This window comes from Phytophthora infestans, genomic scaffold (genome assembly GCF_000142945.1).
Source record: "Phytophthora infestans T30-4 supercont1.17 genomic scaffold, whole genome shotgun sequence".
In the NCBI taxonomy this organism is placed as follows: Eukaryota; Oomycota; class Peronosporomycetes; order Peronosporales; family Peronosporaceae; genus Phytophthora; species Phytophthora infestans.
In genome coordinates this window covers 600,242-628,012 of record NW_003303742.1, presented here as the reverse complement: position 1 = coordinate 628,012, position 27,771 = coordinate 600,242, and the positions used below count along the sequence as shown (strand labels likewise).

Genomic DNA, 27,771 nt, shown 5'->3' with positions numbered 1-27,771 from the left:
AATACTACAAAAGCTTATTTTTAGGCTATATCGATTTAGTATTGGTGAACTCTTACATTTCGCACAAGGAAGCTGCAACAATGAAGGGAATACCGGTGATGACGGGCGGAGAATCGTTTGGCGTCTTCCAGAACCAGCTCCTTCAGCTAAAAGCTGGGGACTTCGCCGGTGTGGCTGCAACGCCACCACCCACTGGTCAGACTCGCAGGCGTGCACCTGTCAGTATTACGCACACGGTTCAGCAGTCTGAGGACTGTGTAACCTTCAGCGGAGTTCAGAAGCGTCGTCAAGGGGCCTGCAAGGTCTGCGCTCTTCTACGAATGGACAGAAAGAAGAAGTCGTTTGCGACGACCTTCTTCTGCGAGTGCTGTTCCGTCGATGAAGCAAAATGCTGGCTGTGTAGCAAGATCCGTCGTCAGTACAAGGGAACTGCAAAGACATGTTTCGAGATTTGGCACAACGACTCCGACTGCGGTCAAGCCATTCCGCGCACCTTGGGGAAGAGGGTTGTCTTGCGACGTCCAGGTCGGGAAGCTGGAGCACGAAAGAGAACGCGCCGGGAGCTACACCTTCGTGATGCTGCTGAAGACGTCGATAATGAGAATGAGAGCGATCCGGAGTGATCCTGTCTGCAGACTTGCTGATGAGTGTTAGCATATGTCAAATTGTAATGCTTACTTCTTTGAATTCATGTACCTTTTGATTCACCTTTTACTATCAGATAGTAATTAAAGGCGGCTCTTTGTACCATCTTCCACCGTCTCTGATGTGGTATGGTAGGAAGTTACGACATTGAGTGATTTTGGTGATTGGAAAGGTGTATAATTTACGACATTGCTAAAACAACCTGCTCAAACTTGATACACCTTCCGCAAGTGAAAAGTCTACTGTATACAAATCACAAGTGACATGGCTATGTCGTATTATACGACATATATTTGAGCGTTTTCGATACACTGATACACTTTTCCGGGAACCAAGGGGTTAATCTTTTGTCCCCAGGTTGAAAGCCTACCAGTAGCATGGGTTTGTACCCTACTAGTAGGCATGCATAAATTAATTTTAATATAAAAGTTTGTATTAAGAACTATATGCATGTGAAATAAAGGCCAAATTGAAGGTAGAGCAATGTGCTCACTGAAGCACGTGCGCTGCGATCTCGGGCCGCACACACCGAAAAACGACTGCAATTGTAGATCAGGGCATCCAACGCAATAGTAAGAGCACTTTTTGTGGCATAGATTGCACTGACGCTGCACTCGTTTGCCTGCCTTACGTGATTCAGCGTATCGGGGGAGGTCGCCAAAAGCCTTCAGCGTATGAGAAGGCTGATGATCAAAAGGCACAAATAAGTCAGAAGAACAATAGGTAAGTGAGCCTAACGCGTGTTACCTCGTCGACCCCCTGAGACCTAGCACCAGACCGCAGCGATCACTTCATCACGTGCTCGTTAAATACGAGCTGATGAGATAGTTGTGACATAAGTCGTTAAAACTCAGTATTGTCCTGTCAAAGTGATGATGCCCACGAGCCTCGTAGTAGACCTGGTAGGCGTCCCAACAATAACCATTCCAAGTATTGTGCCAAATACTCTATGCATCCAGGTTTGTGTAATCCCCCCTCGCTCAATTGCAAGCGGCCCATGGCGAAGGTGATCGTGAACATCAATCGTCGAAAGCTTGTTAAAAAAAACAATTCTACTATTTGTGGACGCGGAACCCGTTTTTCATATCGTTGCGTCTCCAATTTTCCGTTTAAATCAACAGTTCGGTGCCGGACACGAATACTATCAGTCCCAGCAAGGATAGTTTCGCTATTTGATATCAACATTTTGTGTTTACGGTCTGCCCAGCACAAGGCATACATTGCTTTACCGGATTCAGTAAAACTTGTCATGACCTTGACAGAACCTCGCGGCGGATCGGTTTCTACCCACTTTTTCAAATGGGCTTTTGGATACTCGACACTTGCTGTCTTTACCATGCCCATGAAGTACAAACCAAGTCTTTTTTTCAGTTGAACAAGCGTTTTTACCGAAGCGAAAGCGCTATCACCCACTACGGTACGACCTGTTCCCTTGAATTGCTCCACTAATCGCAATACAGCTGCAGTTCCTTCTCCAAATTCACGAAAGTACTGTTTTTGATTTTGACGAGCGGATCCTTCTACCAGTTCAAGACCGAGAAGCATGCCACTGTCTCCGTCGGCGAGGGACATCAGCTCTTTTCCTTTTCCTTCTGGTTTTTGAGCGATTTTGGTTTTTAAGGAAGGCCGTCGTGTGTGAACTTGGCTTCACGTCCCTTCCAGGCGCTCATACACTCATCGACGACTAAAATGTTTCTAGGACATACGTGCGTTTTTCTTTGATCATTGAGCCCTAGTATCAAGGGCCGTATCGGATCCCACGGATCGCCCGGCTGACTGTTGTCCGAGAACGCAAGTGCGTACATTATCTGCTCGAAACAGTGACGGCTCATCTGGAACCCTGATGCGTAGTTGGCCGGTGTGTTTACGTATCCTTGTGTGTCCCAGTATACACGCGTTGCTCCATGGCGTGGCTCCACTGCCGTTGCAAGGCGAATACCAATCCACCTAATTAAATCACCAGGTCCAATAGTACGAAATGATGTCATCGCTAAATTGATGTTGGTCAGTCGAATAGTTTCTTGTAGAGTTCCCATTGGGTACATTAGATAGAAAGACTTCACTAGAGACAGCACTCCGAGTTGAAGACGTGCCGGCCCGAGAAATGTTGTTGTACGCGCCGGAAACGGACAGGCTGAGTCAACCATAACACTATCAAGCGGTACCCACAGGCGGCCATGCGCCACGACTGTGCCGTCTTCCTCTTCCTCCAGTTGTTCCTCCGAGTCCTACCTTCATCGTCTTCCTTGTTGTCATCACTAGAAGAGAACTCGTACTCCAATAAGCCTTGGTAAGCCGTATCTTCACCCCCCTAGAAGCTGCACAAAGGTGGATTCACCGCCGGATTTCTCGGTGTCATCATCCATTAGGCCGATTTGAAGAGAAATAGAGCGCAGAGACACGATAGATACCCCACCAGTAGACCATTGTACCTCGTAAGTGTGCTGTCTGCTTTCCTTTAGCACTTGAAGGGTGATACCAGTTTTGCCGATGTGCTTCTTGCTTTTACCACATACGCGATTTCCAACCTGTAGTTTTGTCACCTTCTCTTTGGCAAATTGAGAGCGGAAAGAAATGCCAGGCACATTGCTATTTAGGTTATAAGGCCGTCCGTTTCATTTTCAATGTCAGCTCCTTGTGTGACCAAACTTTAATGTTAAGGTTTTGGCTACCAGTACACGCACCATCCTACCTATCCTACCGATGGGGAGAAAAGATTAAACGAATCGAGAGTAGAGCTATAGCTTGTTCGAGGAAGTAAATTTGGGCTCAACGATAAAGTACTAAGTTTGGCGAGACTAAACACACATGACAGGATATTTTTTTATACTTACTTGTCACACAAAAATACACGCTGAATGGCAAACGATCCAGTGTCGCACGCTTTTTGGTGCAGTTATATATATTTTCTTTGTGATTGTATATTGCTTCTATATCGAGAGTCGCTTGCTTTACATTGTGCGTTCTCGGAGGAAGTATTTCTGTCCTAAGCTTTTATCGTCCTTATTAAAAAAATTGTTTTATTAGTGTCTACTAAGCCGCGTGGTCGATTCAGCACTAAGCTCAAAGTAAGCCGAGCATTCACGTGCGAGATTCCATTTTTAAAGACTTTTTGGGACAGTGCAACAGTTATGGTGCCGTTCTTAGGCTACGTTCTAGTACATGTCGCTGACAAACTAGAGATTCGGCGATTTTTGATACCTATAATTATAGTATAAAGTTTAGATTAGGAATGCGCTTTTGATGAAGCTGAATTTAGGGGACCAGTCCGCTCTAATATTAAAAAGTGTAAAATTTCAACAATATATAAAAATGGAGTACCGTAACTTTTTTGTATCTTCTGCTAGAATTAATGAACCCCGGTAATTTTACCGCAAAGCTCAAGTCATCGATTCGAAATGAAGAGTTTATAAGGCCGCTCATTTCATATTTATATGCGTCAAATTAAGGAACACACCAAAGATGGGCCGAACTAATCTCTATTGGGCTGTTCGTACTACTTGACCATAGCATACCAGAAATATGTCTATGTAGTATAGATTAAATGCTCATCGTCTCAAGAAAATGATCTAGGAAGCAAGCTCTATTCCTTTCGACGTATTACCATTTCCGATAGTGCTATATAAATGAATTACGTACAGACCAAAATGCTTTAAGCTCGCTAAGATAAATGTGTGTCGTACAACACGCAAATGTATACATTACTTAAGCTAGACAGCTTTTAAAAAGAACGGTTTGCATCAGATTATCACAGATATCAAACTATGATGAAGCTATGCCCTAATAGTTTATAAGAGTTTCGCTAAATCAGTACAATCGTCGATCGCTTTTACAAGGGCATTTATCGAATCAGGGTTGGAGGAGGCGTTTAGGCTTACAGTCGCCGAAAAACTCGCTCATGCGGAATTAGCTCAGCGAACTCGCTGGTTGGACAAGAAGCCGGACGCTTAGCTCGCGTAACAGGAAGGGGGGAAGAATTTGGCTTGCAAACTGCACGCTAAGACCTGTGTATTTCAAATGTCAGATTGCTAGTTCCCTGGACGTTTAGCTCGCTTAACATGAATAAAAAGGTAGCCAGCCAGTCGCCGGGGGCAGTACCTAGGCCATCACCGGTGATTGATATGACGGAAGCGTATCATGACGGGTATCAACTCTTAACTTATAGAAAAAAAGATCGCCCGGTTGATGCTGGACGTTTAGCTCGCGCAACATGAAAGTATTGGGTCTTTAATTGCAGACTCCAGCCACTTTCTTTCCTTTTCACTACCGGTACAGGACTGATTTTCCCTCACATGTTGTATTACTCTACAGGATTGAACATTTACGCTACCAGCCCAATCCTCTAGTTGTCCTAATTCTGAAAATGTGTAGGTACAAGTATTTGGTAACACTTAACAATTCTATTTACTGCTAGTTTCAGCTCCTACTAGTACAATCTATTTATATGACTTCTCGGATCCTTTAAAAAAGTAACAGAGGTTTTTTAAAAGGAAACCTCGTGTGTTTGATTGTTCCATATTCAGTTTCTTACGTATATGGTTAGATAAAAATGCATCATTAGACGATTTGTATGTCAAGCTGATTGGCTATTTTGAAACGATTATGAATCAGATTGCTTTATTTTTTAAAGTTCGATTTTGACTATTTCTGATGATGCTGTGAGCAAAAACTTCAGCCTCCACAAAGTGTTCATTTAAAAGTTCGGTATTGACGCTTTTGACGAAACTCGCCTTGCCAAAAAAAAAAATGGGGTAGTGCGAATAAAGAGCTTTACCATGAAAGTCGCTATGTCCATATTTATTCGGCAGACTTAAAGTTCTCGCAAGTTAAATGAACGGTCATTCTTTAGCGGGATGGTAAAGTAGGATGCTTTCATTTAAAAAAATCCAGAGCTTCCCCGTGTGCAACACGGCACTGTTAAATAAAATAACCCACCGTATAATTCAGAGGATGCCTTGTACAGTATCGGTACAAGATGTTCACATGGATATGTGGATACCAATTATAGTACCTAGGTATGCAGAGACGCGATATTCTCGAATTGACAAATGACGTTTCGAATAGCTGTGACTAACACATATCGACGGTAGATATGGTCTTTACGATGCCTAAGGCCTATTTTAATCTTCAGCAAATCATCTTTACAGTTCTACATTGAACGTCGTAAGGGCCGTAACCTATTTCGATCACAATTGTCCGCGCTTAGACTTGTCTTTTGTAACGTTAGTGCATCTATATCACTAGGCCATATCTTCCGTCCGCATGTATTAAAATGTGTTTAATTCTCAGCCTTCTGATGCCTTTCTGTATGAAAACTTTTGCGTTTTCTGGGCGTCTGTGCACACACGAATTCGTTTTATCCTGGGCGATTCATCTCTACAGATCGCGGTAGTAAGCAAGCTTGGTGCCTTACGCACAGAACACACTACCATGAATCCCAAAGCAGTATACAATATCGTGTTGACTAGCATCGCAGTAAAATGCCAGGGTTTCTCAGTAGGCGGTCAAGGAGGAGCAGCATGTTGAGGAGATGGGCACTACATGTACGAGATGGCAGAGTACGGCTACATCAGTCTGAGCTCTCTGTGCACGATTGTCGCTCCTTTAAAGCTACTCACGTTACCCTGCAGTGGCTCGGCCACCATCACTGTCGACATTGCCATCGCTTAAGAACAGTAGGCCACGCACAGGGCTCCCGATAATGGCATTAATCGCAGTTCAAATTTCGAGGCTCCCCTACAATTTGCTGTCACAAATCTTCGTAACGCCTACTCGCCAAGCCACAGTGCTGTGCTGGTCGTCGTCCAGTTCCGTATGTACAACGTCTATAAACACCCATGCAGGCCACGGCAAAGTAGCCGGAACCTTCGTTCCTATTTATTGACAGCTAATCGATGTCAAACTTCTACTGGTAGCTAAGTGCGTACTTCTCCGTCCGTGTAATGGGTCCAGCTCCAATTACATAAGTAGGTTTATATTTATTTAGTTATTACATACGTAGGTAAAGTGGCACACGGGTAGCGTGTGTCATGGTGTCTTCATCTGATTGGTTGATAGTGAGGAGACCAGACTCTCTTATTGACCAATCAGGGTAGACATGTGTTTGAGTGGTTAACACGAGGCCAGGGGTAGCCGCTCTGGCTTTAAATAAATCAGAGTTGAATTTGACACAAACCTAAGACTTGGTTTTACAATTGCAAGCTTCCTCCACACTATAGTGTAAGCTAGTGATGGCAACGCTATCCCCGTTACACCTGGTAGCACTAAGTAGTCTTTCCAGCGATCAAGTCTACGATGAGCCAAGTCCAGATCTCCAGGGCGGCCCTGAAGCATGCTGCATTCCCCCATCTCACTTGCGTGGAGTGGGAACGCTTTACCGCCTGGTGACGGTGTCCGGAGATGCTGTTGTCGCATCGCTGCTGAGATTAGCGACGCCCGACCAGCAATGTCTTGCAGCACAAGAGCTCATGGAACGCGAGTTCGCCGATGCGAATTGGCGGGTGTCAACTCCCTCGCGCCCATCCCAGAATGACGTAGTCAAGATGGAGACGTCTACGTATTCTGGCGCCGGTGGAAACCGGCTCCCGCTAAGCCGGTGGTTCCGCGAGATCGACATCGCTATCGCCTCGCGACGCATCGAGGCGTCATCAGCCAAGGTAAACTTCCTCCTCTCCCGGTTAGCCGGAAAGGCCTGCGAATGGGCCCTTGGCAAGCTGGTTGTCGACCCCGAGGCTTTTCCAGCTCTGGAAACTCTCCAGAGCGACTTGCGCCTTGCGTTCGAGCCCCCGCAAGATGAGTCGCGCGCTCGTGCAGAGCTCTTCGCTCTTCGGCAAGGAAAGATGTCCATGCGAGATTCCGTTCAGAAGGTGCGGCATCTGGCATCATGCATCGTGACCAAACCAATCGACATGACCTCGCAAGTTCACGTATTCGTGTTCGGCATGCTCGAGGGTATGACCCGCTACTGCCTTACCAGAGCTGAACCCTCCTACCTCAAAGAGACATTTGCACTCGCAATTCGCGAGGATTACAGGGTCGCTGCATCGTACGCCGCAGCCATACCTGCGGAAGTCCGAGATTCTACCCCCGCGTCCATGGAGATCGACGCCATCAACGCGTCGAGCGATCGACGTCGCGGGTCCTACCGCGGTAGCGGTGGGCAAAGCAATCGCTCCCTCATTTGCTTTCGCTGTGGTAAGAAAGGGCATCGCGCGGAGGAGTGCCGCGCGCCAGCTCCCGTCGTCGCGCACACCGATGCAGAACATTCCTCGGTCGCTTTTAAAAAAAAGAACCAGGGCCAGTAGGTGCTACTGGTTTTAACGAAGGACCGGGCCCTACGGTGGCAGCCCAATCTTCGAGCCCTTTCGTGCTCCAAGCACACCACTACGTCGAGACTGATCGTAGTCAGTCTCCACGTCACCGGTGCCCGGCGACCACTGCGCGCGCTCCTTGACTCAGGAGCGACCAACAACTTCTTTCGCGCGTCGTGTTTGTCGGTACTACCCAACAACGTCCGCGTACGGAATGATCCGGGCAATATTAAAGTCAAACTCGCAGATGGTAAGGATCGCCGCGTTGCGCGGCGTGACGTGTCCTTGTCCTACACGTTCAACGGCTTCCGTAGCATGGACGACTTCTTGGTGATCGAGATGAATTATGCGTTTGACTGCATCGTGGGTATTCCTTGGCTTGCGTGATATCAGCCAGAGATCGACTGGCTGACGCAATCGGTCAAGCGTCGACGTGGATTCGACGTAAGCGAGGTATTCACACACCTCTTGGTGGCGCCAAGAGTCTGGCCCCACGTCACAGTCGTGAACAAAACAGCAACGACACAGACAGTGCACAGAGCGAGCGATGGCCCTCTCTGCATTGCTTGCGTTACATTGTTGGACGAAGAGCCCTCGTGGTGCCGCGAGGTAGATTATGAAGTGGTCAAGCAGAGACTCACACAATACAAGACGGTGGTCGAGCTGGGGCTCCCACAACACGAGACGGTGGTCGAGCAAATTGGGCTCCCGTCAAACGATGCGGCGGTTGAGGAGGGGCCCCTGCGTGTTCCCGGCCCGGTCGAGAGCGGTCTTCCGCGCCTACAGGAGGGTGTTGCATCGTCGAGTAGCAGTGAGTCAGACTCGAGCGTGAGCTCGAGGAAGCCGAAGAAGAAGCCGAAGAGACGACGCCTGAAGCCTCGTCGGGACTCCACGACCAGCGATAGCCCGCCGATGGAATCAGTCTGCGCGCTCGAGTACGTGGAAGGAGGCCCGAGTCGGTCGTGCACTATCGAAGTCGCGAGTCTGCCGCGCGAAGCGGCGGCAATCACACGCCTTCCAGGCTTGTCCTGGAAGAACGTTCTTCGGGACCTCAAAGCTGGAGACGTCGAGCAAGTGTGCTTGGTCACCGAGGCAGTCTCGGTGGATGAGTCAGCAAACGCAGTCGTAACGGATAGTGAACGTTTACATCCGCAAGGTGCTGAACCTAAGTCTGCTCGTGAGGAACGATTCCAAACGCAGTCCTGGGAGGCCTTGTGGGAGTCAGAGAATCCCGTGTACGTCGGCGAGTACGCCGACGTCTTCCCGGATGAGATCCCCGCCAAGCTTCCGGCGGATCGTGGGGCTCAACACGAGATCGACCTCGCGCCAGGTACGAAGTACTGCGTCACCAGACAATGGCCATCTCCCCGTGATCAAGTGAAAGCGATCAATGACTTCTTTGAGGGCCGCCGAAAGGCGAGTCACGTACGCGAGAGTACGTCGCCCCATTCAAGTCCAACGTTCTGTGTAAAGAAAATTACAGGGGAGGCGCATTGCTCACGCATTCAGCAAATTGAATGATGCCACCATCCCCGCTCAGACTCCGATCCCTCGGAAGGACATGGTACTGGACGTCATGGCTGGCAGCGTTATCTACAGCGCCATCGACCTGACAGATGGATTCTATCATATCCTGATGAGAGCATGTGATGTGCCTCTGACCGCCGTAAGTACACCGAGCGGTATGCTCTGGGAGCGGCTCGTGATGCCACAGGGTCTGAAGACCGCGCCTGCCACCTTCAATCGCATGGTCTCCCATGTTCTTTGTCCGCTCTGAGACTTCGCGCCGAGTTATTTCGGCGACATCTTCGTGCACAGCCTCTCTGAGGGCAACCTCAGTGCCGTGGAAGTACATCTAAAACGCCTGAGGCAAGTATTCCAGGTGATGCAAGAGAACAAGCTCTACGCAAACCTGAAGAAATGTGTCTTCTGTGTACCGGAGATTCCGGTGTTGGGATGCTACGTGAGCAAGAGCGGTGTGCGCGCAGATCCCGAGAAGGGCTCGACTATCTGTGCTTGGTCAACGCCGACAAGCCCCCCTGAGTTGCGTCAGTGGCTTGGCATGGCCAATTACTTGCACAAGCATACGAAGAATTACGCCGGGTTGATCCAGCCGCTGTCCTCGCTGCAGAAGAAGGACGTGGTCTGGGAGTGGAAATCTAACCACCAAGTTGCATTCGTCTCGGTAAAGAAGAGCTTGGCGTCTGCACCAATCTTAAACCTTGCTGACCACTTAAAGCCATTTCATGTCGTCTGCGACGCGAGTGATTTTGCCATCGGCTGTGCGCTGATGCAGTTCGATGATTACGAACATGAACGCGTTTTCAGCTATCAGTCGCGATAACTGAAGCTAGCCGAGAAGAACTACCCAGTCCACGACAAGGAGCTACTGGCAATACGGTACGCTCTGATCAAATTCAGAGTGTACTTGCTCGGTGAACAGTCATTTGCGGCTTACACTGATCAAGCATCGCTGCGGACAGCGATGAAGAGCCCTTACTTGTCGCAACGGATGGCCCGATGGCTGTCCTTCTTCTCCGAGTACAGCTTCGTTGTTCACTTCAAGCCGGGCAAGAATAACATTGTCGCCGACGCGCTATCTCGACGTCCGGACTACAACCCCGTGAAGCGCTAGGACATCAGATGGCTGATGAGGATGATGACGAATGTGCGGTTTGCGTGTCGTCAGGCATCAACCTGATACTGACTACGCCCACACTGTGTTCGCTGATGATCCTATATACGGTGCCATCTTGAAACACCTGCGCGCTCCTAATAGCAACACGCTAAGTGCTCTGACAAGGTCCACGCGTAATCAGATCGATCTATACCGACCGGACGGCAATCTGATGAAGTACAGCACCGACAGATTTAATTGATCCCGAGTCGTCATATCAAACGACGCTGAACTACGTGCGCGTATAATCCACGAGTACCATGACGCCCCAACTGGAGGACATCTCGGACGCGAATAGACGTACGCGGCACTGTCTAGAGACTTCTATTGGCTACATATGTACAAGTGGGTACGCAAGTGGGCACATGTGAAACTTGCCAGCGAGTCAAACCGTCTTCGACGTCTCAGGCCCCATTGCGCCCTCTTCCGGTCGCAAAGAAAGCCTGGCGCTCCTTTTCGATGGACTTCAACTTCGGTCTTCCGCCCGATACAGCCGGACGCACGGGTGTACTTGTGCTCGTCGATCGTTTCAGCAAAATGGTCCATCTCGTTCCTGTGGCAGCCTCGATCACCGCGGAGGAGTCCGCGGCCCGCTTTGTCGACGTGATTTTGGGTCACCACGGCCTGCCGGAGTCTATCATATCCGACCGCGACCCGCGGCTTACATCCGCGTTCTGGTCACGCCTCTTCGGGCTCCTGGGAGCTAAACTGCTGATGTCGACCGAGGCGCATCCGGAGACGGATGGACAAACCGAACGCGTCAACCAAGTCCTTGAAAACGTTCTCCGCAGCTACGCGACTTTGTACACGAGATGGAGTTCGTTCCTACCGCTAGCCGAATTCGCACTCAACACCGCCAAGCACTCCTCGACGGGCCTGACGCCGTTCTTTGTGAACAGCGCACGACACCCACGTGTTCCGGCACTTCTCGCTATGGGCCACCCCACGGATGCTGGCGGCTCCACCTTTAGTGGGGGAGAATCTCCTTCGGTCGACATGGATGCTGTAGCTACAGTCAGTCCTGCAGACAACGAGCCCGTGTCGTGGTCATCACCGGTACGTGAACCTGTGTCTCAGCGCGCACCGGTAATCTCACCGGTGTCAACAGGCCTGCCGGCGCAGTCGACCTCAGGGTTATCTTCGGGTGTAGCCAGTGTGAGCGCCTTGACTCGCTCTCCGTCCAAGCAGACCATCGAGACTCCTCGGCGTACCGCATCTCCGATAACGGGATGGACATCGCATAGCTTGATCGATCCAGGCAGCAAGGCTCGCGACCAGGACGTTACCACGGCCAATAATACACCGAAACCCTTGGTGCTTCCTGCCGATCACTCGGCAGTTGCGGAATTCGTCATGCAGAGGCAATCCATCTCAAGGTTCGTCCGCGACGCACTGCAGAACGTAGTGGACAAGTAAACGGAACAAGCAGATAAGTACAGTCGAAAGAGCGTGTATGTATTCAAGATAGGATATCGCGTTCTCCTATCGACCGAGGGAATCCGCGCTTCTGCCGTAACCAACCTGGGCGCCAACAAACTTGCTTCACGCTTCATCGGCCCTTTTTGAGTAATCAAGGCTGCGGACGACGCCTACTCCCTGGACATCCCGTCGTTACTTAGACTCCACCCGACTTTTTACGTCGAGCAGCTCAAGCGGTACTTCCCTGCGACGATTCCTGACCCGAGCCAGCAGACGGAGCATGCGTTGGGCGACCAGCCCGACGAGCTTGACGCGCATGAGACCCGTCTGCCCCTGGCGCCCGCTCTCGCGGACGATCACTCTGCCAAGCGCACGCGTCTCCAATCCCTGTAGGCGAGATAAGAGCTCCCGATTCGACTGCCGAAGCTCCGACGTGATCTGCTCAGCCCGCCAGGCACGATCTTCCGCCCGTTCAGCCCCAATCTGAGCGTCCAACGCACGGTTCGAAGCTGTCTCCACCTCGCCCTGGACGTACAGGGTACGTCGTCTCACCGTGAAGGCCCACCATCGATAATTGACTCAGTGGGTGAAGCGCGCTGGATTGTAGAGCGTATCGTTGGCCACAAAGATCCCCACAACTCGGCTGCTCAGCGTAGCGTCTGTAGGCGTGCTCCTCGCGCGGCCCCGACCGCGGTCCGCTATCTGGTACGTTGGCTCGGTTATCCGCCAGAGCATGATACGTGGGAGCCCCGCGCCAACCTTCTCCGCGACGTCCTGGACGCGGTCCACGAGTATGAGACCAAGCTGTTTGAGAGGTAGAATTTTGCGGGTCACTCCGCCGTGATCGTGAACGAGATCGAGAGCGCTCACGCGAACGACCCGCACGAGGAGGCGACAACGACGCCGTGCTCCGACGCTTGCAACGTCGGCGCAAGCCTCAGCGAATACTGACACAACTTGTCAGTGCAAGAATGAAATCACGAAACCACCGGCGACATCGAACCGATGACCAGTGGGTTGTCAACCCGACACACTACGACTGTGCCAAAATGACTTCAATTACTAGCGGCGACACGGTGGTCAACAAGTACCTGTTTTTGGCGACACCAGTATTGACAACGTGATGATCACTTGGGTTGATCAAGTGGTTGACTTCCGTCGACAAGTCTCATGTCTTCGAGTTGTCCGAAGCCATTCCGCACTGGCAGCAAAAACAACACTCGAGTGTACGTGAGTGGATCCACCTGGTGGGAATCGAACCCTGGCGTCCTGACTGGAAGCCCCATGCATCGACCACTGCGCCACGAAGTCGGATACGTGAGGTTCCTCGTGTCCGTGATGCAAGTGTCGCAAGCTTGGAGTCTTCTAAGGCGTATGTGCGCTGGGCGCTTCGTCGATGTCTGTCTTGGGAGCCAAGAGGCACAGTCCCGGTCCTCGCAGTACATCCAGAGCTCGTGGTGCACCTGTCGATCCTGGACTTGCCCTTGTTACTACCGCCAGCGTCGCGCTGGCGCCACCGCCCTTCGCGCTGTCTCCGATGTCTCCACCTCGTCGGCTTTCGAGTTTTCTTCAAATGTGTTCCGTGCGCTTATGTTGCGTAAGCGCAACTTTTAGATGAGGGTAATGTAATGGGCCCAGCTCCAATTACATAAGTAGGTAGATATTTCTTTCGCTATTGCATAAGTAGGAAAAATGGCACACGGGTAGCGTGTGTCAAGGTGTCATCGTTTGATTGGTTGATAGTGAGGAGCCAGATTCACTTATTGACCAATCAGAGTAGACATGTGTTTGAGTGGCCCACATGAGGCCAGGGGTAGCCGCCCTGGATTTAATAAATTAGAGTTGAGTTTGACACAACCCTAAGACTTGGTTTTACTATTGCGAGCTTCCTTCGCACTATAGTGTAAGCTAGTGACGGCAACTTTTACCCCGTTACAGTCCGACTCGTTCTTCGTTTTTCGCTCGTCGTTCGAGTCGCCACCACCGTCCGTGCAATCCGTTGACAAGCTGCCCAGGTCCCACGCTAGCACTCTCATTCACTCCGAAACCCACACATGTCCCGTAGTGGTGTCGTTTGTGCTCGCGCCGCCGTGATCCTCCACCCGTCACCGTCTTGGTCGTTCGGTAACAGCTAATACAATAATGCGTCTGTCACTGCCTTTGTTCCTCGTTCTTTGTTCGTCTTTTGTTTGTCTTTCGTTCGTCTTTCGGCACTCGTCTGAGCCACCACTCCGTCGCCCGTCGCAAAGTTCGTAGTCTTTCCACTTCGCTGCAGATTCCAGAGTGAGCGCTTGACCACTGTACACGTTCTCCGCTCTCTTCGTCCGCTCAGCTTCTTCAACCACTCTCGTCTTCCGCGCGAAGTCCGTGCCGCTCATCACGGTCTGTCGTCAGCCCTCGTACTACTATATCCGGCGGTCAGGACCGCACACGGGTGATATTTCCAGATCGTACGACCCTTCATCCGTGCTCTGAACGGATACGGTAGCTGGTCGTCTGTTCACGGCTTCGGCTCGTCCAAGATTGCCACGGCCCGCGTCTTCCTATTTGTCTTCACCACTGGTCGTCGTTATCGACATCCTCTTACGATGCATTTGAATTTGAGAAACCCGTCCATACAAAATGGGGGGGGTTATCGTCCCTGTCTTTGTCTGGGACCGGGACCCCGTCTTTAAAGTCTTTGGCGCATGTAAGGACCGGAGGGGAATAACAGTCCAACCCGACTTTTAACCAATAATATCCAGCTTTTCGCCAGGCCTCAGAGCAACAACACACCACACATCCGCAGGAGTCAAGCCGAGATGCGTTGCCACCGAGCCTTTCGGATGTACGCAAGTGACAATGGAGAGAGCATCTCTAAGAAAGCAGCAGCATTTGCACAACAGCAAGCTGCACAAGAGCAACCAGGCGCTAACAAGACCGCTGAAAACTGGCTTCGTAGTCGTGTAGGGCATTCTCCCAAAGATGCCTAGGCTTAACGAGCCCCCTGTAACAAGGCAGAAGTACTACTTGAAAACCCTTCCTCTTGAAGACTCACCTACAGGCTTTCGCGATGGTCGCATAGACCGTATCCGCTACCCTAGAATGATATGCGCCGACGTCGAACGTCCTCAAATCCTCCAAAACAGCTTCTGTGAAGCTCAAGTCAGGACACACATCGACCCGTCGGTAAGCGAATAGCTCAGAGGCTTCGAGAGGCAGCGCAGAAAGCTGCTACGAGCGGCAATTGACGCGGAAACGACGGCGTTGGCGTTCGCCACGAAACGGAAGGACATCCGCCAAGTTATTTCTCGTTCGGCCGCGTTAGTGGAGTTTGGGAGGTCAAATCGCGGTGATTGAGCCCGCGCAAGTAAGAGCCTCGGTTCTGAGCGTTATAGCGGAAATGGACATGCATGTAAAGGGTGCAGCGACACAAATCGTCATGTATTCGTACAATGAAGCAAACGATGCGTTGCTTCAAATGCAGACGTGCGTTATCAACACAAACACATCTCTTGAGAAGTACGTACGTGATGCAACAGAAACTAGCCGCATATTTGCAAGTATTTATAACGGTAGAGAAAATTATACAACCAAGACAACAAAGCATTTGAAGAACTTGTTTTTGGATGGGAGAAGAGAAAACGGAAGAGATTTTACAAGGAATTGGAGGTCTGCCTGCAAATATTACCCTGGTTAATTCTGCAGCACAGCATCAATTGGCGATAGCAACGACAGTGAGTGATGCAACTGTTGCCCCCCCCCTCATAATCAAATTCGTTGGGTGAAGTTGCCCGAGGCGTTAGTGCTGATGTAGCCACCGCTGCACTTGGTGGTGATACATCTAGTGGAAGCAAAGATTGTGGGAATGAGCCTGGCAGTGATGAAGATCTAAATGTGAGTGTAGCAATTGCTGTTGACAGAAACAGCGATGCAGAATTTTCAAGTAGTGGAGATATGGAGATTGATGAGTCTAGCAACTCTGATGTAAGCGTTTTCGAAGATGTCAATGTGGGCAAAGCTGACACAAGTGTTTCGCATTGTCTTTCAGGAAACGCTTTTCAAAGAATGACGCTATCGGGAGCATGACGCTATCGGGAGCCCTGGCCACGCACAATCACCCCCACGACCGGTAGGTGGAAACGTAGAATCTTCACGATGCTAGGCCCAGTGTAGGTCTGTGTGTCAAGCTGCCCATCGTGGTAGCTTAAGCCATGATATCGTGTGTGTGTTATTGCGTCCTTCGCGTGATGGCACTGTTGCGATATGTGTCATAGTGTGAGCTAACTTGACTCCATTGTTGACCGACAGCTTTGGGTGCTTCGTTAAACTTTAATCAACGATAGGAAGTTTGAAAACCCGGCTTGAGCCAAAGCAACCACGGGTCGCTAAAGCTCCCAAACACACATTAACAAATGCCAGGAATAATAGCTACCTTGATATATGTCAAAGAATTTACACTGCACCTATAGTCTCTCGCTGTGTTTCATGAGCTGAGAGCAATGCGATTATGACTTGCCTCCCAGAAACTACTCTACCCAAAAGTCACACACCAGCCCGACCATTAATAAGTACGATCACACAATTGTCAAACAAATTCTTGCTAACTTACATTTAAGTTTTTGCTTAAGTCTCAATGGTTTTTCGATCTTCCTTTTGCAAAATCCTACATGTACACATTTTCCAGTCCAAATTGATCAAGAGCAAGTTACATTCATCAAATACAAAAGCAAGATTACAAAGTGCAAATCGAATTGAGCATGTCTGTTAAAAGAGGTACTCTGTGAGAATTTAAAAAGTGTGAGAATGAGTGTAGAGACACCTCAGGTAAGCACAACGGCTTAGGTCTTCACGGGCATGTCCTTCAGGTCACTTACCTTTGCGTGGAAACGAAGCGTGTGCCGATAAAAATTGCGACAGCTAGCTGCGATAGTCACCTCCGGGAGGTATTGATTGGCAGCCGTTTGGAGGAAATACTGACGATGGTCCTTCATGGTCACACCGGGAGGAACATCAAGAATTTGGCGTCGGTTTTCTCGCTTAAACGCTTTCACCGATGACTTGAACGAAGAGAACACATTCTCTATCGGGTTCAACATCGGTGAATAAGGACCGAGACGAAGCAGTTTTGCGTCTAGAAATTCGTCCTCTTCAAAGACGCTTTCAATGGCACGACGCGTTGTCGAGCACCAGCACAACATCAGCTAGCGTGAGTTCCGACGCGTCCCGAATGTGGCGCAGAAGCGAGCGAATGAAGTCATTCGTGTTGGCGTGGCGGTTTGAACCGAATTTGGTCTCGTAATATACTAATCCGTTCTCGCTAATGCAGGCGATGACGTGTATGTTTTGGTCACCGCCAGCAAACACCTTCTTCACTGCACGGCGGCCACGTAGACTGCGCCCACGCGTACGTGTAGACCACAAGTTAAAATTTGCTTCATCCATGTATAGGATGACCTTTCCCATAGCTTGGTACTCCTGTAGCTCAGCAAGATATGTCCGGCGTTTCTGCTTGTTTGTCATAGTGTTCATGTATTGCGGTTCCTTGTGCATTTGCTTCAACGTGAAACATACTGCGTTAACGTGTCTCTTTACAGCTTAAGGAGCCACGACGACGCCGTGCTCGTGCTCAAGAGCGTCTGCAAGCTGACGCAGCGTGAGGTCGGGGTCATCACCTAGCTTCTTAAGCCAAAACGCTAGACAAGCGTCTGTCACCTTGCCTCCCCGCTTGCCGCCTCGCGGATGAGCAAATATCTCCTCTCCACGCGTAACGTGCTTGGCTACCCACGCTCGTGTGGTGTTGTAATTAACACCAAGCTCCTCAGCGGTCTCCTCCCACACACCTCCCCTTCGCGCGACCTCCAGGACTCGAAGCTTGGTCTCCAGCGCGTAGCGCGCGTAGCGTCTTGGCATCTTTGTTGGTTTTAGCTGCTCCGGAAGTTGCAAAATGGAAAGTGAAAGCCTCAATAGCGCGCAGTGGTGGCGTTTTGGCGCGAGCCGGACCTCGCATAATACTAGAGAAGGCAAAATTGGCGCGAAATGAGCTCTTCCTTGGCGCGCTTAGACGTTGAAGATCGCTGGTTTCGTATCCTGTACAGCCTGATTCGAGCTCACTACACCTGATTTATCATTTAAAAAGGGTTATTGATGAACTTGCAGTTGCGTTTCATAATTTTGCTTTTGTATTTAATGAATGTGACTTGCTCTTGATCAATTTGGACTGGAAAAGGTGTAGTGGAAAAGTGAAAGTGGCGGGAAATGTTTTTATGGTGTATTAAAAAAGTGGCATTTTTAAAAAAAAAATGAATGGCAGCATGACATCGACAGCCCAAAATTAACTCAAATTGAGATATTCTAAGCCGACCAGGACATGTTGGAAACACACAATTCATCCCACGGCGACGTTGGCCATGGAAGCTCGCCGGCGAAAGAGTTGTCACGACTTAGTGCGAGCTGCAGCTACTTGCTTATCAAATGCTGAAGGCGATCAGGCAGTACAACGTCGAATGTCTCTGGATCTAGTTTCCGATCGCGGTCTAACCAAAGCTAGTGGATTGATCGACAGCATGGACTCGTTGTACGTATCAGCTCGACGATCTTCGACAAATCCGCTGGTGAAACCTGTGGGTACTCCTCCACGACTCAACGTAAGTGGCGGCAAAGCGTTGCGTCGTGCTCGGTCAATTCGAGTTGTCTACTTCAAAGAGAGTTTCTACGAGGTGTATGGCTATTTGGGGCTCGTGATGTTACTGGCGTTCACACTATCACTGCTTGCAATGCTGTACATGACGGTGGTGCAAGTCATTCCCAATTGGACAGCGAATTTTCTCATGGGGACGGATACACTGGATAACGGCGAATTCCTGCTCATGTCCAAGCCTTCCCTCACTATCGTCGTGACGTCCACGTTGATGCTGTCGGTGTTTGCGTGTTTGTATCTGTGGTTGATAGTCTTCATGCTCTCTTACAATAGCGAGACAACCGTCAAAAATCTGTCCCGAGCTCCAGACCCAAAGTCGCTGAGCTATCGTCTGTCACAAAAGTTCCTACCACTTTTGAGACGCTTGCAAGCTCAAACGGGAGGTGCACCGAGAGAGAGGACAGCCTCAGTTCGACACGCTTCGTCCAGAGTAAGGTCGTTCGAGAACCTCAAAAATCTGAGTACAAAGTTCGGACGTACGTCGTCGTTTGGATCACATACAGCCAGCAGATTGATCTCCGATTTTACCAGCATGGAGGGCACATATCATTGCTACTATGTAAGTTTTTATTATATTTTATCAATTTTCTAGTAACTAATACTTTAATGTCAGGATGCTTTGTTGGATTTCCCGAAACTGATCCTTCAGACGATGAGTCTTACGACTTATCTAAGCAAAGGCTTCCCTCTGCCAATCATCTTTTTTTACGTGCTGCCACTGGGTTTCAACTGGTTAATCTCATTCTACAGATTTCAGCGAACCACACCAGACCCGACGCTGCTTGTTGCTCGAGTTTTCTACCTGTAAGAATTCATATCCCGTGTAACGTTTAACCAGACTAATGCAACCTAAACGAAATACTGCAGATTCGATCTCTTCTTCGCGGTCTTCGCCCCAATTGTCATGTTAATGTACTCGTACTACAATTTCCACGTAGATCGCGACAACTTTATCATACGCGAGGAAACACTCACTCCAGGCAGCTTTGATCGAATCGCACGGCTGTTTGCCGATCCGATCCAGGTTCAACTTGTTAAAACGAGTTTCACCAATCTTCAGATTACGGAAGGGGAGTATATCCTAGTCAAGTGTTTCTTGAACCTTCTGGGGATCTACAAGTGGAAGAAAGTTATCGCACACCTCATTCTGGCTAATCGCAGTCGCCGGCAAGCCAAAAACGCAAGCGCCAAAGCTCGTGCGCATCCTCACTCAAGGAAGCACACGGTCATTGGAGGGTTTATCTTTATCTGCTGCAGCGTGGGTATCGCAATCTACACGGCTCTCTCTATCTCGACAGGCATCGAAAACTGTGCCCCTTATCGGCATTGCCCGGTTTACTCTTATCACTGGGACTGGGGACAGAAATCCACGTGTCGCTGCATTGTTTTCATGGATCTGGACTTGGCACCGAGAACGTACAACGACTGGATCAATGCACCTGACGTGACGGAAGATTTGCGTGCACTGGCGTCGAACGGATATTTACAAATAGTGCAAATTATCAATCGAGCGTTGCCCGAACTTCCTGAAGAGCTTCGATTGTGCAAGAACTTGAAAGAGCTGTGCGTTGTCATTGCTTTGGGCTGGTTCAGAGGTGTCCTGACGCACCATCTTGTCTGTCTAGGATACTTATCTACACGAAGACACAAAGATTTCCTGCGTGGACGAAAGAGTTCACTCGCTTAGAGTATTTGTACGTCGTGTCTGGATACTTAGTTGCTCAAACTGTACGACTAATGCTGCTCTTACTCATCGTACAGACATATTGAGAATGATCTCATCCACTCAAGTCTGGAGCACCTACCACTCGACATGTTCTCAAATATGCGCAATCTCCGTTTCCTTCGAACGGGAGGTATCACTGCGATGACTGAATATCCATCTCTCGCGGGTTTGCACAAGTTATCGACCCTCGTATTAACGATCATCCATGGTTTGAAAGAGCTGCCCAATCTCGACGATCTCTCCGGATTAACCGCCCTTTACATCGCCGATGCTATCCACATCCACAGTCTTCCCTCTCTAAAGGGTCTCAAGAGTCTCAAGAACTTTGCTGTGTTCCGACGTAACGAAATCTGCTGCAACGGTTGGGCTACCGGGTATTGTGACCTGGCCAACTTCCAATGTCTACCTCGAGCGAACGAACATTTAGTGCAATGTATGAGCGATCGGATTCCAGTCGAAGACCAGGATATTATTGATCGCGCTAATGGCTTTTTGTGTGGGAAGAATATTACGCAAGACGTGCAGGCATCCGAGCCAACACTGGAATCCACGGATGCAATGTGTCAAGGAGTGCTGTATCGAGAGTGCAACATGAACGGGATTCGCGGTATCTGCTACAATGGCCGCATGCAAGTTGTGCACTGCGACGTGTTCGGAGAGTACGAGAAGATGCGTCGTCTGCAGATTGCTAGAGGTGTGGGCGATCCTTGCGATCCGGAAGAGGAGAAATGGCTAGGCTGTAGCTGATGTTGCATTCGGCAAAACTTCAATGTTGCGATAAATTACAGCCAATCAAAGACGGTAATTTAACGAAATAATGTCAACTGATTGGTCTAAAATCAGCGTTAAACGAGAATCATCGTGACAAATGTCCTTCACACATTTTCACTTCCTGGTTCACAATGCTCCGTGTGCTTGGCCAGCGTCTCCTGTCCCGCACAGGCTGCGCCCAAGCCCCGCGTTTTATCCATGCATCAGCCGTCGCACTGCACGGTGACATGTCCAAGTTTGCCAACAATCCGACGTACGCTGACCACGCAATTCCATGAAACAGTAGACGACACTTAACGCTTCCTTCACTTATATTATTGGCAGTGTGCACATCAAATTCAAGCTGGCCGACGACTCCATCAAGGAGGTGGAAGCGAAGACGAGCATGTCTCTTCTGGACGTAGCGCAATTCAACGATATCGACTTGGAAGGCGCCTGCGAGTCGTCCATGGCCTGCTCCACCTGTCACGTGATCTTGGAAGACCCCGTGTTCGATGAGCTGGAAGAAGCCTGCGAAGACGAAGAAGACATGCTGGACATGGCCTTCGGTCTCACTGATACGTCCAGATTAGGTTGTCAAGTGTTCGTCACCGAAGACTTTGAGGGCACCACAGTGTCGCTCCCCAAAGCCACACGTAACTTCTACGTCGACGGCCACGTACCCAAGCCACACTAAGTTCTCTGCAACTGTAATGAAGCCATGCACGGTGCAGCCCTCGACACGTTTATTTAGATTCAAGAGAGCTTCAGTGACGCGACATAAATAAAGGATTTTGGCTTGATGCATACTTGCTAACTACATTCGTTGCTTGACTCAGGAGCAGCTCCAGCTTGGTAGCTTCCCGTCGTCTCCGGTTGCTCTCGGCTTGGCGAGCCGACGACTTTGACTTCCAGTTCAGTCTCCAGCTCCAGTTCCAGCGAAAACGCAGCGTGGTTCTTCGGCGGCGACACACTCATAGGGACGACAGGCGAGCCACCTGGAGTCGAGACGGCACTTGAAGTCGAGCTGACTGTACTTCCAGGGTTGGCGTTCACTCCAAGTCCCGCTGTATTGCAGACGTACTCGACAGCCGCATGGACGCAGTAGACGTAGTACGACTCTTCCCCATTGGCATTGTCGGCAGTGATAGCAAAGTTCTCGAGAAGATGCAGCTGCGCGTGGATAGTGGGCAGTCGACAGTGCACCAACACGTACGCTAACAAGGGGAAGAACGTTTCCACCGAGAACTGCGTCGTCCCCAGCACGAGCGCCGCTTCATGGTGTAGAATCACGACACCATGCATGAGTTCATCCAGCAGATCACACGGCACGACACTCTCCATGCTGTTAAAAGCTTCGATCGCGCGTACAAGGAACACGCGACGCTGACACGGACTGTTGCTGCCATTACTGGGTCCGCGGATCCGGTGACTGGGTAGACTAGACCGGATTTTGTCGACCAGCTCGGGTGACACGCCTAAGTTCTCCATCGGTAGCCCACCGAGCTCGACGCATTTCTTACGCCACAACTTGTCCTTCCTCTGACAATCACGGGTGGCTCGTTGGTTGAAGCAGAGGACAGCAATACGCGGGAATACCGTCCGTTGGATGAAGACGTCCAAGCTCTTGCTCACGTCTGCAGGGACATCAAACTCTCGACGTACGCGACTTGTTAGTCGCTCCAAAAAGTCGAGAATCTGCTCCGGTGGCGGGTCTTTCGTCCACGAGGCTTGTTGGGTTGTGTTCGAGTGATATCCTAGCGTGGAATTAGTGCGAGAACGCAGTCCTCCGCGCTCGTTTTCCTCGAGTTCTTCGTAACTCACAGCTGCCACATCTTTGGACAGTTGCAACACCCACTGACAGATCCGCGAGTTCCTGGACGAGAAGATGAGGTTCTCGAAATGCGCCTGTGCTACCTCCCACCAGTCCGACTGACACATTGACTCGTTGAAGTCGGAATAAAACTCTTCTCCCGCCAGAACGTCCAGGATTTTATCTACTTGGAGCTCCTGCAGTCCACCCGAGCTGGGAGCCGATGACACACTCGAATCAGAGGCTGATGCCACCCCCACAGACGTCGACGCGGCTTCTTCCCGTGCGTTACGTTGCACTAGTCGGTACCAGCTCACCGCTTCGAGCAGTTTGGACAACATGACGCTCTTCACATGAGGCTTCTCGAAGCAATCGTTGCCGTTGTGGAGCTTGGCTTGAGCGACAGCATGTCGACGTTGAGTTGCGCTGGTCACGAGCAACTTGAGCTGCTGACACAGCACCGTGTACTTGATGTCGTTGGCCAGCATCGCGTCGGCGGCTTCGAACGAGTCCAGTTGCCGCTCTGTCAGCTCCAAGTCCGGGTTGTGTGCAGTCACGATCTGCAAGATGCCACGCACGTGTCGCCGGTGTCTTTGTAGTTGATTCAGCGCTCGATGCGACACAGCCATTCCCAGTTTCTCGGTCAGAAACGCCAAGCCGTCAGCTTGAGACGCTCCATTCGTGCGTGCACCACACAGCAAACTCCACATGACATTGGCAGGCGCTGCTTGGTGTTTCATCGACTTCCTGGCACTGCGTCGTGCTTGATTGAGACGTTTATGCTCCTCGGCGATGCGTGTATCCATGTCCTGTAGACTTTCTTGTAATTTGGCTCGTAATCTGGCCGACGTCGGAGGAGAATGAGGACGATCCAGACTGTCGACATCGGACGACGATGTAGGACTGAGACTGAGTCTCGTGAGCTCTCCACCGCCTTGAGGGTTCTCTAAAAGTGAAGCTCGGTCGCTAGTGAAGTGGTGATCTGGAGGCACCGGCACGAGTCCGCCGTTGAGGTTCATAGTGTGACGCATCCTGTTCCACTGAGCGAAGCCAGAGCTACTGCAGACGCTGCTGTCGCCGCTCACGCCCATGGCGGCGTGGCGGGCGTAGAGCGGACTGTCAGCTGCTTCTTCGCTCGTGTCAGTCGTGCAGGAATACGCGAAGGAGCCGAACAGACGGCGATTATTGAGTCGTTGGCTGTCGTCTTCCTCATCCGTCGCCTTGTAACTGCAGCAGCTCTCACCCAGTGTAGTCGTAGCCGTGGCATTCATTGGAGAACACATTACTTCGTAAAAGGAGCTGGCGCGAGCACGCCGCGCGTGGCCGTAGAAGCTCTCGATAATGGGGTGAGTGGCCCAGTCGGGCGATACCCAGACAGCGGGTGCGCCCACTTCTCCCTGATCTCGTGACCGTCTCCGTCGTGTGGGAGACGAGCCTGCGCGGCTCTTTCGGCGCAGCGCTGCCTCCTGCTGGTGAACCTGCACCTGGACGCCGTCGTGCGAGGGCATCGCTGCTAATAAATTTGTGTGCTAGAGAGCGCTCTGCTGCACGTCTCCGTTGTCGACCCGTCGCGCTGGAAAAGGTCGCCTGAAAATTCGCCTTTCGGGGCTTGAAAAGCTAGCGGAAGGAGAAGAATATGTGTACGCAGGCTTAGATGAATAATGCGCAGCGTCCAAGCTTTGCTTGACGCTCGATCACCTGCTTGATAAGAGCTTACAGCAGGAGGGTTCAGGGGATCCGTCTTCGTCCGTCTTGGGAGATGGCTACATAAATTACGTTGCAGAGCACCTTAGTAGCAACTTGAACGCAACATAAACGTTTTGATGCAACTTATTGGCAAAAAGTTAAGCAACTTGTGAGCTGACTACATGGCACGTAGGTGAGACTCTCTGCCTTGAACACCTCTAGTGATGGACTCCAGATGGACGCTGCTCGACAAAAGTACTGGTGGTATTGGCGAAGGAAGGCTTCACGACAGGAAGCGCTGTTGGCTGCATGCTCGACGATGTCGTGCTGTCTACTCTTTGTGAGCGCTGGTGGTGCAGAAACCTGAGCACGGATTGTGCAAATTGTGATGCATTCTCGGGGCGATTTTTTGGTCAGCGAAAACGGTGATGACCATCAATGGCAAAATGCATCTTTACATACAATTGCCTTTCACACATGCGGTATCATACCGCCGGTATAAGTTTTATTTGCTTGGCAAGGCGACTTCGTCCATGGTCACCAAGTTGGTGAGACCATTGAATGTCGCCTACAGTATCCACAGTCAAAAGTGGTACCACTGTGACGTAGCTTACAGCAGCTATTTGTCTATAAATGCAATTATAATCCTAATTTCGTAATGCCAACTGTTTATACCTTACATTTACCAAGTAAAAGAAACCCTGACTGCAATTATGACCTCTATAGAGTTACTGCGGCAGGGGGGACACTCAATTCTGCAGCGCGGTTTGTTGTAAGGTTGCGCTCTCGAAAGGCGAGAACTCAGGCAGGCGCTCGCTCCTCGCCTACAGGACCGACCGACGGACGCCCCGTAGCGCGAGCACCATGAGCGACATGCGGCTGTTCATCTACCGCAATGAGGCGGGCTCCGAGGGCAAGGTAAGCCGTTAAGAAAGACAGGAGAGACCACCGCTACGGAGACCAAAGGAGACTCATGCTCTGTAATCGCAGGTGATGAACCTTAAATCCAAGGACAGCATTGCACGACTCAAGAAGGTGGCGAGTAAGAAGCTGGGTGTGCGTGCCAAACGGCTGTTCTTGGCCAGCGGAGCAGAGATATCGGACGTGGACGAGCTGCAGAACAATGACACGCTCTACGTATCACAGGGTGAGGCTTTCTACAAGTCCCTCGGTACGTGAACTGCCCTGCATAATTATAGTCACAGCATGGAGACTTACAGATTAATATCCTCGCGTTGAAAAGGCCCTGCAAATGGACAAGAGACCTTCCACATGTCCGTGTTAGGCTCAGGTGGTGTTGGCAAGAGTGCACTCACGTTGCGCTTTGTGAGAGACTATTTCGTCAAAGACTGGGACCCGACCATTGAGGACGCATACAGGAAAGCTATCACGGTAGACGATGGACTTTGTATGCTCGAGATTTTGGACACTGCAGGACAAGATGTACGTCCAGTGCTCTGATTAAGGGGTTAAACTCGACGACTAAAACGAGCTTACGTTGCGCTGAACAGGACTTTGAGTCGTTGCGAGGGCAGTGGATGATGGACAAGGATGGTTATGTTTTTGTGTATAGTATGGACTCACGAATCTCTCTTCATGTACGCAATGCTTATCTGCGTACCTGTGCGACCTCCTTGTGGGAGTCATGAATCGATAGAGTGCTCATCTTTTGGTTTTTTTTGTAGGAATTGCAACCATTTTTCGACCTGCATCTCCAGATCAACGAGAGTCGTCGTCCTCTACCTCCTATTATCCTCGTGGCTAACAAGAAGGACGTGGTGGATCGTGACCCAAGCAAGTGCCAAGTGAGCACGGAAGAAGGTCGACGGATAGCACACTCGTACAACGCGCGCTACATAGAGACGAGTGCGCTGACAGGAGCCAACGTGACGGCCGTATTCGAGACGTTTGTGCGTGAAGTGCGTCGAAAGAAAGTGCCCAAGCAAAAGAAGAGCTCGTGTTCCATTCTGTAGCGATACTGGAGTGCAAGACGAGAGATCGAGAGCGTGTGTCGGTCGGTGTACTCGCAGACAATCGGGCATCAACTCCAGTGTCTCGAACAGGCCAACTGCGGTGGTGGACGAAGCGAGAACAGGACACCCGAGGTGCCAGTATAGACACTACCATTAGTAAATAGACAGTAGCAGGACGTGGCGAGATGGCTGCGACGACGAGCATCGCAGTAAGCGGGTGGGGGCAGTGCATTATAGCGAGCAGGACGGCCAGCTAATGTAAATTTTCATTTTTGACGACAAATATCACTTTTTCTGCACTTTTAAGTTGCGCAACTTGACAATGCAACTTTTTATTAAAGTTTCTCAAATCTGTTTAAAATTTAAACCCGCGAAAAAGGCACTAGAAAAAAACAGAATGGGCGACGCCGTGCTGCGCGTGCGCCACCTCCAGGGCCTTGCACGTGAGAACTGGCGGGCCCTGGAGGAACAACATGCGTGCAACGTATCGCAGCTGCGGAACGAGCTGGCGGAGATCTCGCGCTCGCTAGAAATCAAGGCGCGCTTTCAGTCCAGGCCGACGGTAATTCCATCGCCTTATCCCAGGTAAACCAAGGCTCTAATGCTGCTATTGACGGCCGATTACAGTGCCAGAGACTCATATTTGTTTGTATACGCGTTCCACTACTGGAATTTTACGCTGTAGTCTTCCGGAACCCGCGCCTGAAGCGCAGCCAGTGAAGAAGAAGCAGAAGATCGAGATGCAGCCGGAAGATGCGCCGCCTGCGGCCGTACAGAAGCCAAAGAGAATGAGTACAAGACTGTCGATGCGTCTGCGTGCGAGAGCTTTGAGTGTGGACGTGTGTGTAGACCACAAGAAGACGAGGAAGAGAGGACGTCTCTCTGAGGGTTTGCTGCGAGACACTTGGAAGCTCAAGGTGGCGGAATTGCGGTCGGAACTGAAGAAGAGAGGGCTGCGCACTAGTGGCCTGAAGGCTGCGCTGCTCAATCGACTACTGGACGCGCTACAAGACGAGCAGAGAGAGGAGGCAAGTCACTTGCACCAACTGCCAGAGGAGCGAGAGGAACGCGCCGAACAGCAGAAAATAATTGT

At 50.5% G+C, this 27,771-nt stretch overlaps 7 protein-coding genes across 7 annotated transcripts; 3 read left to right on the top strand and 4 right to left on the bottom strand.

The window, feature by feature from the left end:
• Window positions 1-1,431: 1,431 nt before the first annotated feature.
• On the bottom strand, window positions 1,432-4,545 carry PITG_09904 (uncharacterized protein; the record flags this gene model as incomplete). The annotated part of the gene is made up of 8 exons (XM_002902411.1): window positions 1,432-1,461; window positions 2,035-2,194; window positions 2,407-2,592; window positions 2,815-2,873; window positions 3,078-3,234; window positions 3,601-3,631; window positions 3,823-3,846; window positions 4,524-4,545. The coding sequence occupies 8 exons, from the start codon at window positions 4,543-4,545 to the stop codon at window positions 1,432-1,434; spliced, it is 669 nt and encodes a 222-aa protein (XP_002902457.1).
• A 12,326-nt stretch (window positions 4,546-16,871) lies between these two features.
• Window positions 16,872-17,129, bottom strand: PITG_09903 (uncharacterized protein; the record flags this gene model as incomplete). The annotated part of the gene is made up of 1 exon (XM_002902410.1): window positions 16,872-17,129. One exon carries the CDS (start codon window positions 17,127-17,129, stop codon window positions 16,872-16,874), a length of 258 nt encoding a protein of 85 aa, XP_002902456.1.
• A 207-nt stretch (window positions 17,130-17,336) lies between these two features.
• On the bottom strand, window positions 17,337-17,943 carry PITG_09902 (uncharacterized protein; the record flags this gene model as incomplete). Its single annotated transcript, XM_002902409.1, has 4 exons — window positions 17,337-17,346; window positions 17,396-17,619; window positions 17,682-17,705; window positions 17,803-17,943. 4 exons carry the CDS (start codon window positions 17,941-17,943, stop codon window positions 17,337-17,339), a joined length of 399 nt encoding a protein of 132 aa, XP_002902455.1.
• Window positions 17,944-18,596: 653 nt separating this feature from the next.
• On the top strand, window positions 18,597-21,203 carry PITG_09901 (uncharacterized protein; the record flags this gene model as incomplete). The annotated part of the gene is made up of 5 exons (XM_002902408.1): window positions 18,597-19,206; window positions 19,501-19,534; window positions 19,598-20,293; window positions 20,492-20,586; window positions 20,674-21,203. 5 exons carry the CDS (start codon window positions 18,597-18,599, stop codon window positions 21,201-21,203), a joined length of 1,965 nt encoding a protein of 654 aa, XP_002902454.1.
• Window positions 21,204-21,358: 155 nt separating this feature from the next.
• PITG_09900 (2Fe-2S ferredoxin, putative) lies at window positions 21,359-21,903 on the top strand (the record flags this gene model as incomplete). Its single annotated transcript, XM_002902407.1, has 2 exons — window positions 21,359-21,480; window positions 21,552-21,903. The coding sequence occupies 2 exons, from the start codon at window positions 21,359-21,361 to the stop codon at window positions 21,901-21,903; spliced, it is 474 nt and encodes a 157-aa protein (XP_002902453.1).
• Window positions 21,904-22,019: 116 nt separating this feature from the next.
• On the bottom strand, window positions 22,020-24,657 carry PITG_09899 (cleavage induced hypothetical protein; the record flags this gene model as incomplete). Its single annotated transcript, XM_002902406.1, has 1 exon — window positions 22,020-24,657. One exon carries the CDS (start codon window positions 24,525-24,527, stop codon window positions 22,020-22,022), a length of 2,508 nt encoding a protein of 835 aa, XP_002902452.1.
• Window positions 24,658-25,472: 815 nt separating this feature from the next.
• Window positions 25,473-26,704, top strand: PITG_09898 (ras-like protein; the record flags this gene model as incomplete). The annotated part of the gene is made up of 5 exons (XM_002902405.1): window positions 25,473-25,623; window positions 25,696-25,876; window positions 25,949-26,148; window positions 26,217-26,303; window positions 26,391-26,704. The coding sequence occupies 5 exons, from the start codon at window positions 25,570-25,572 to the stop codon at window positions 26,676-26,678; spliced, it is 810 nt and encodes a 269-aa protein (XP_002902451.1).
• Between the last annotated feature and the right edge of the window lie 1,067 nt (window positions 26,705-27,771).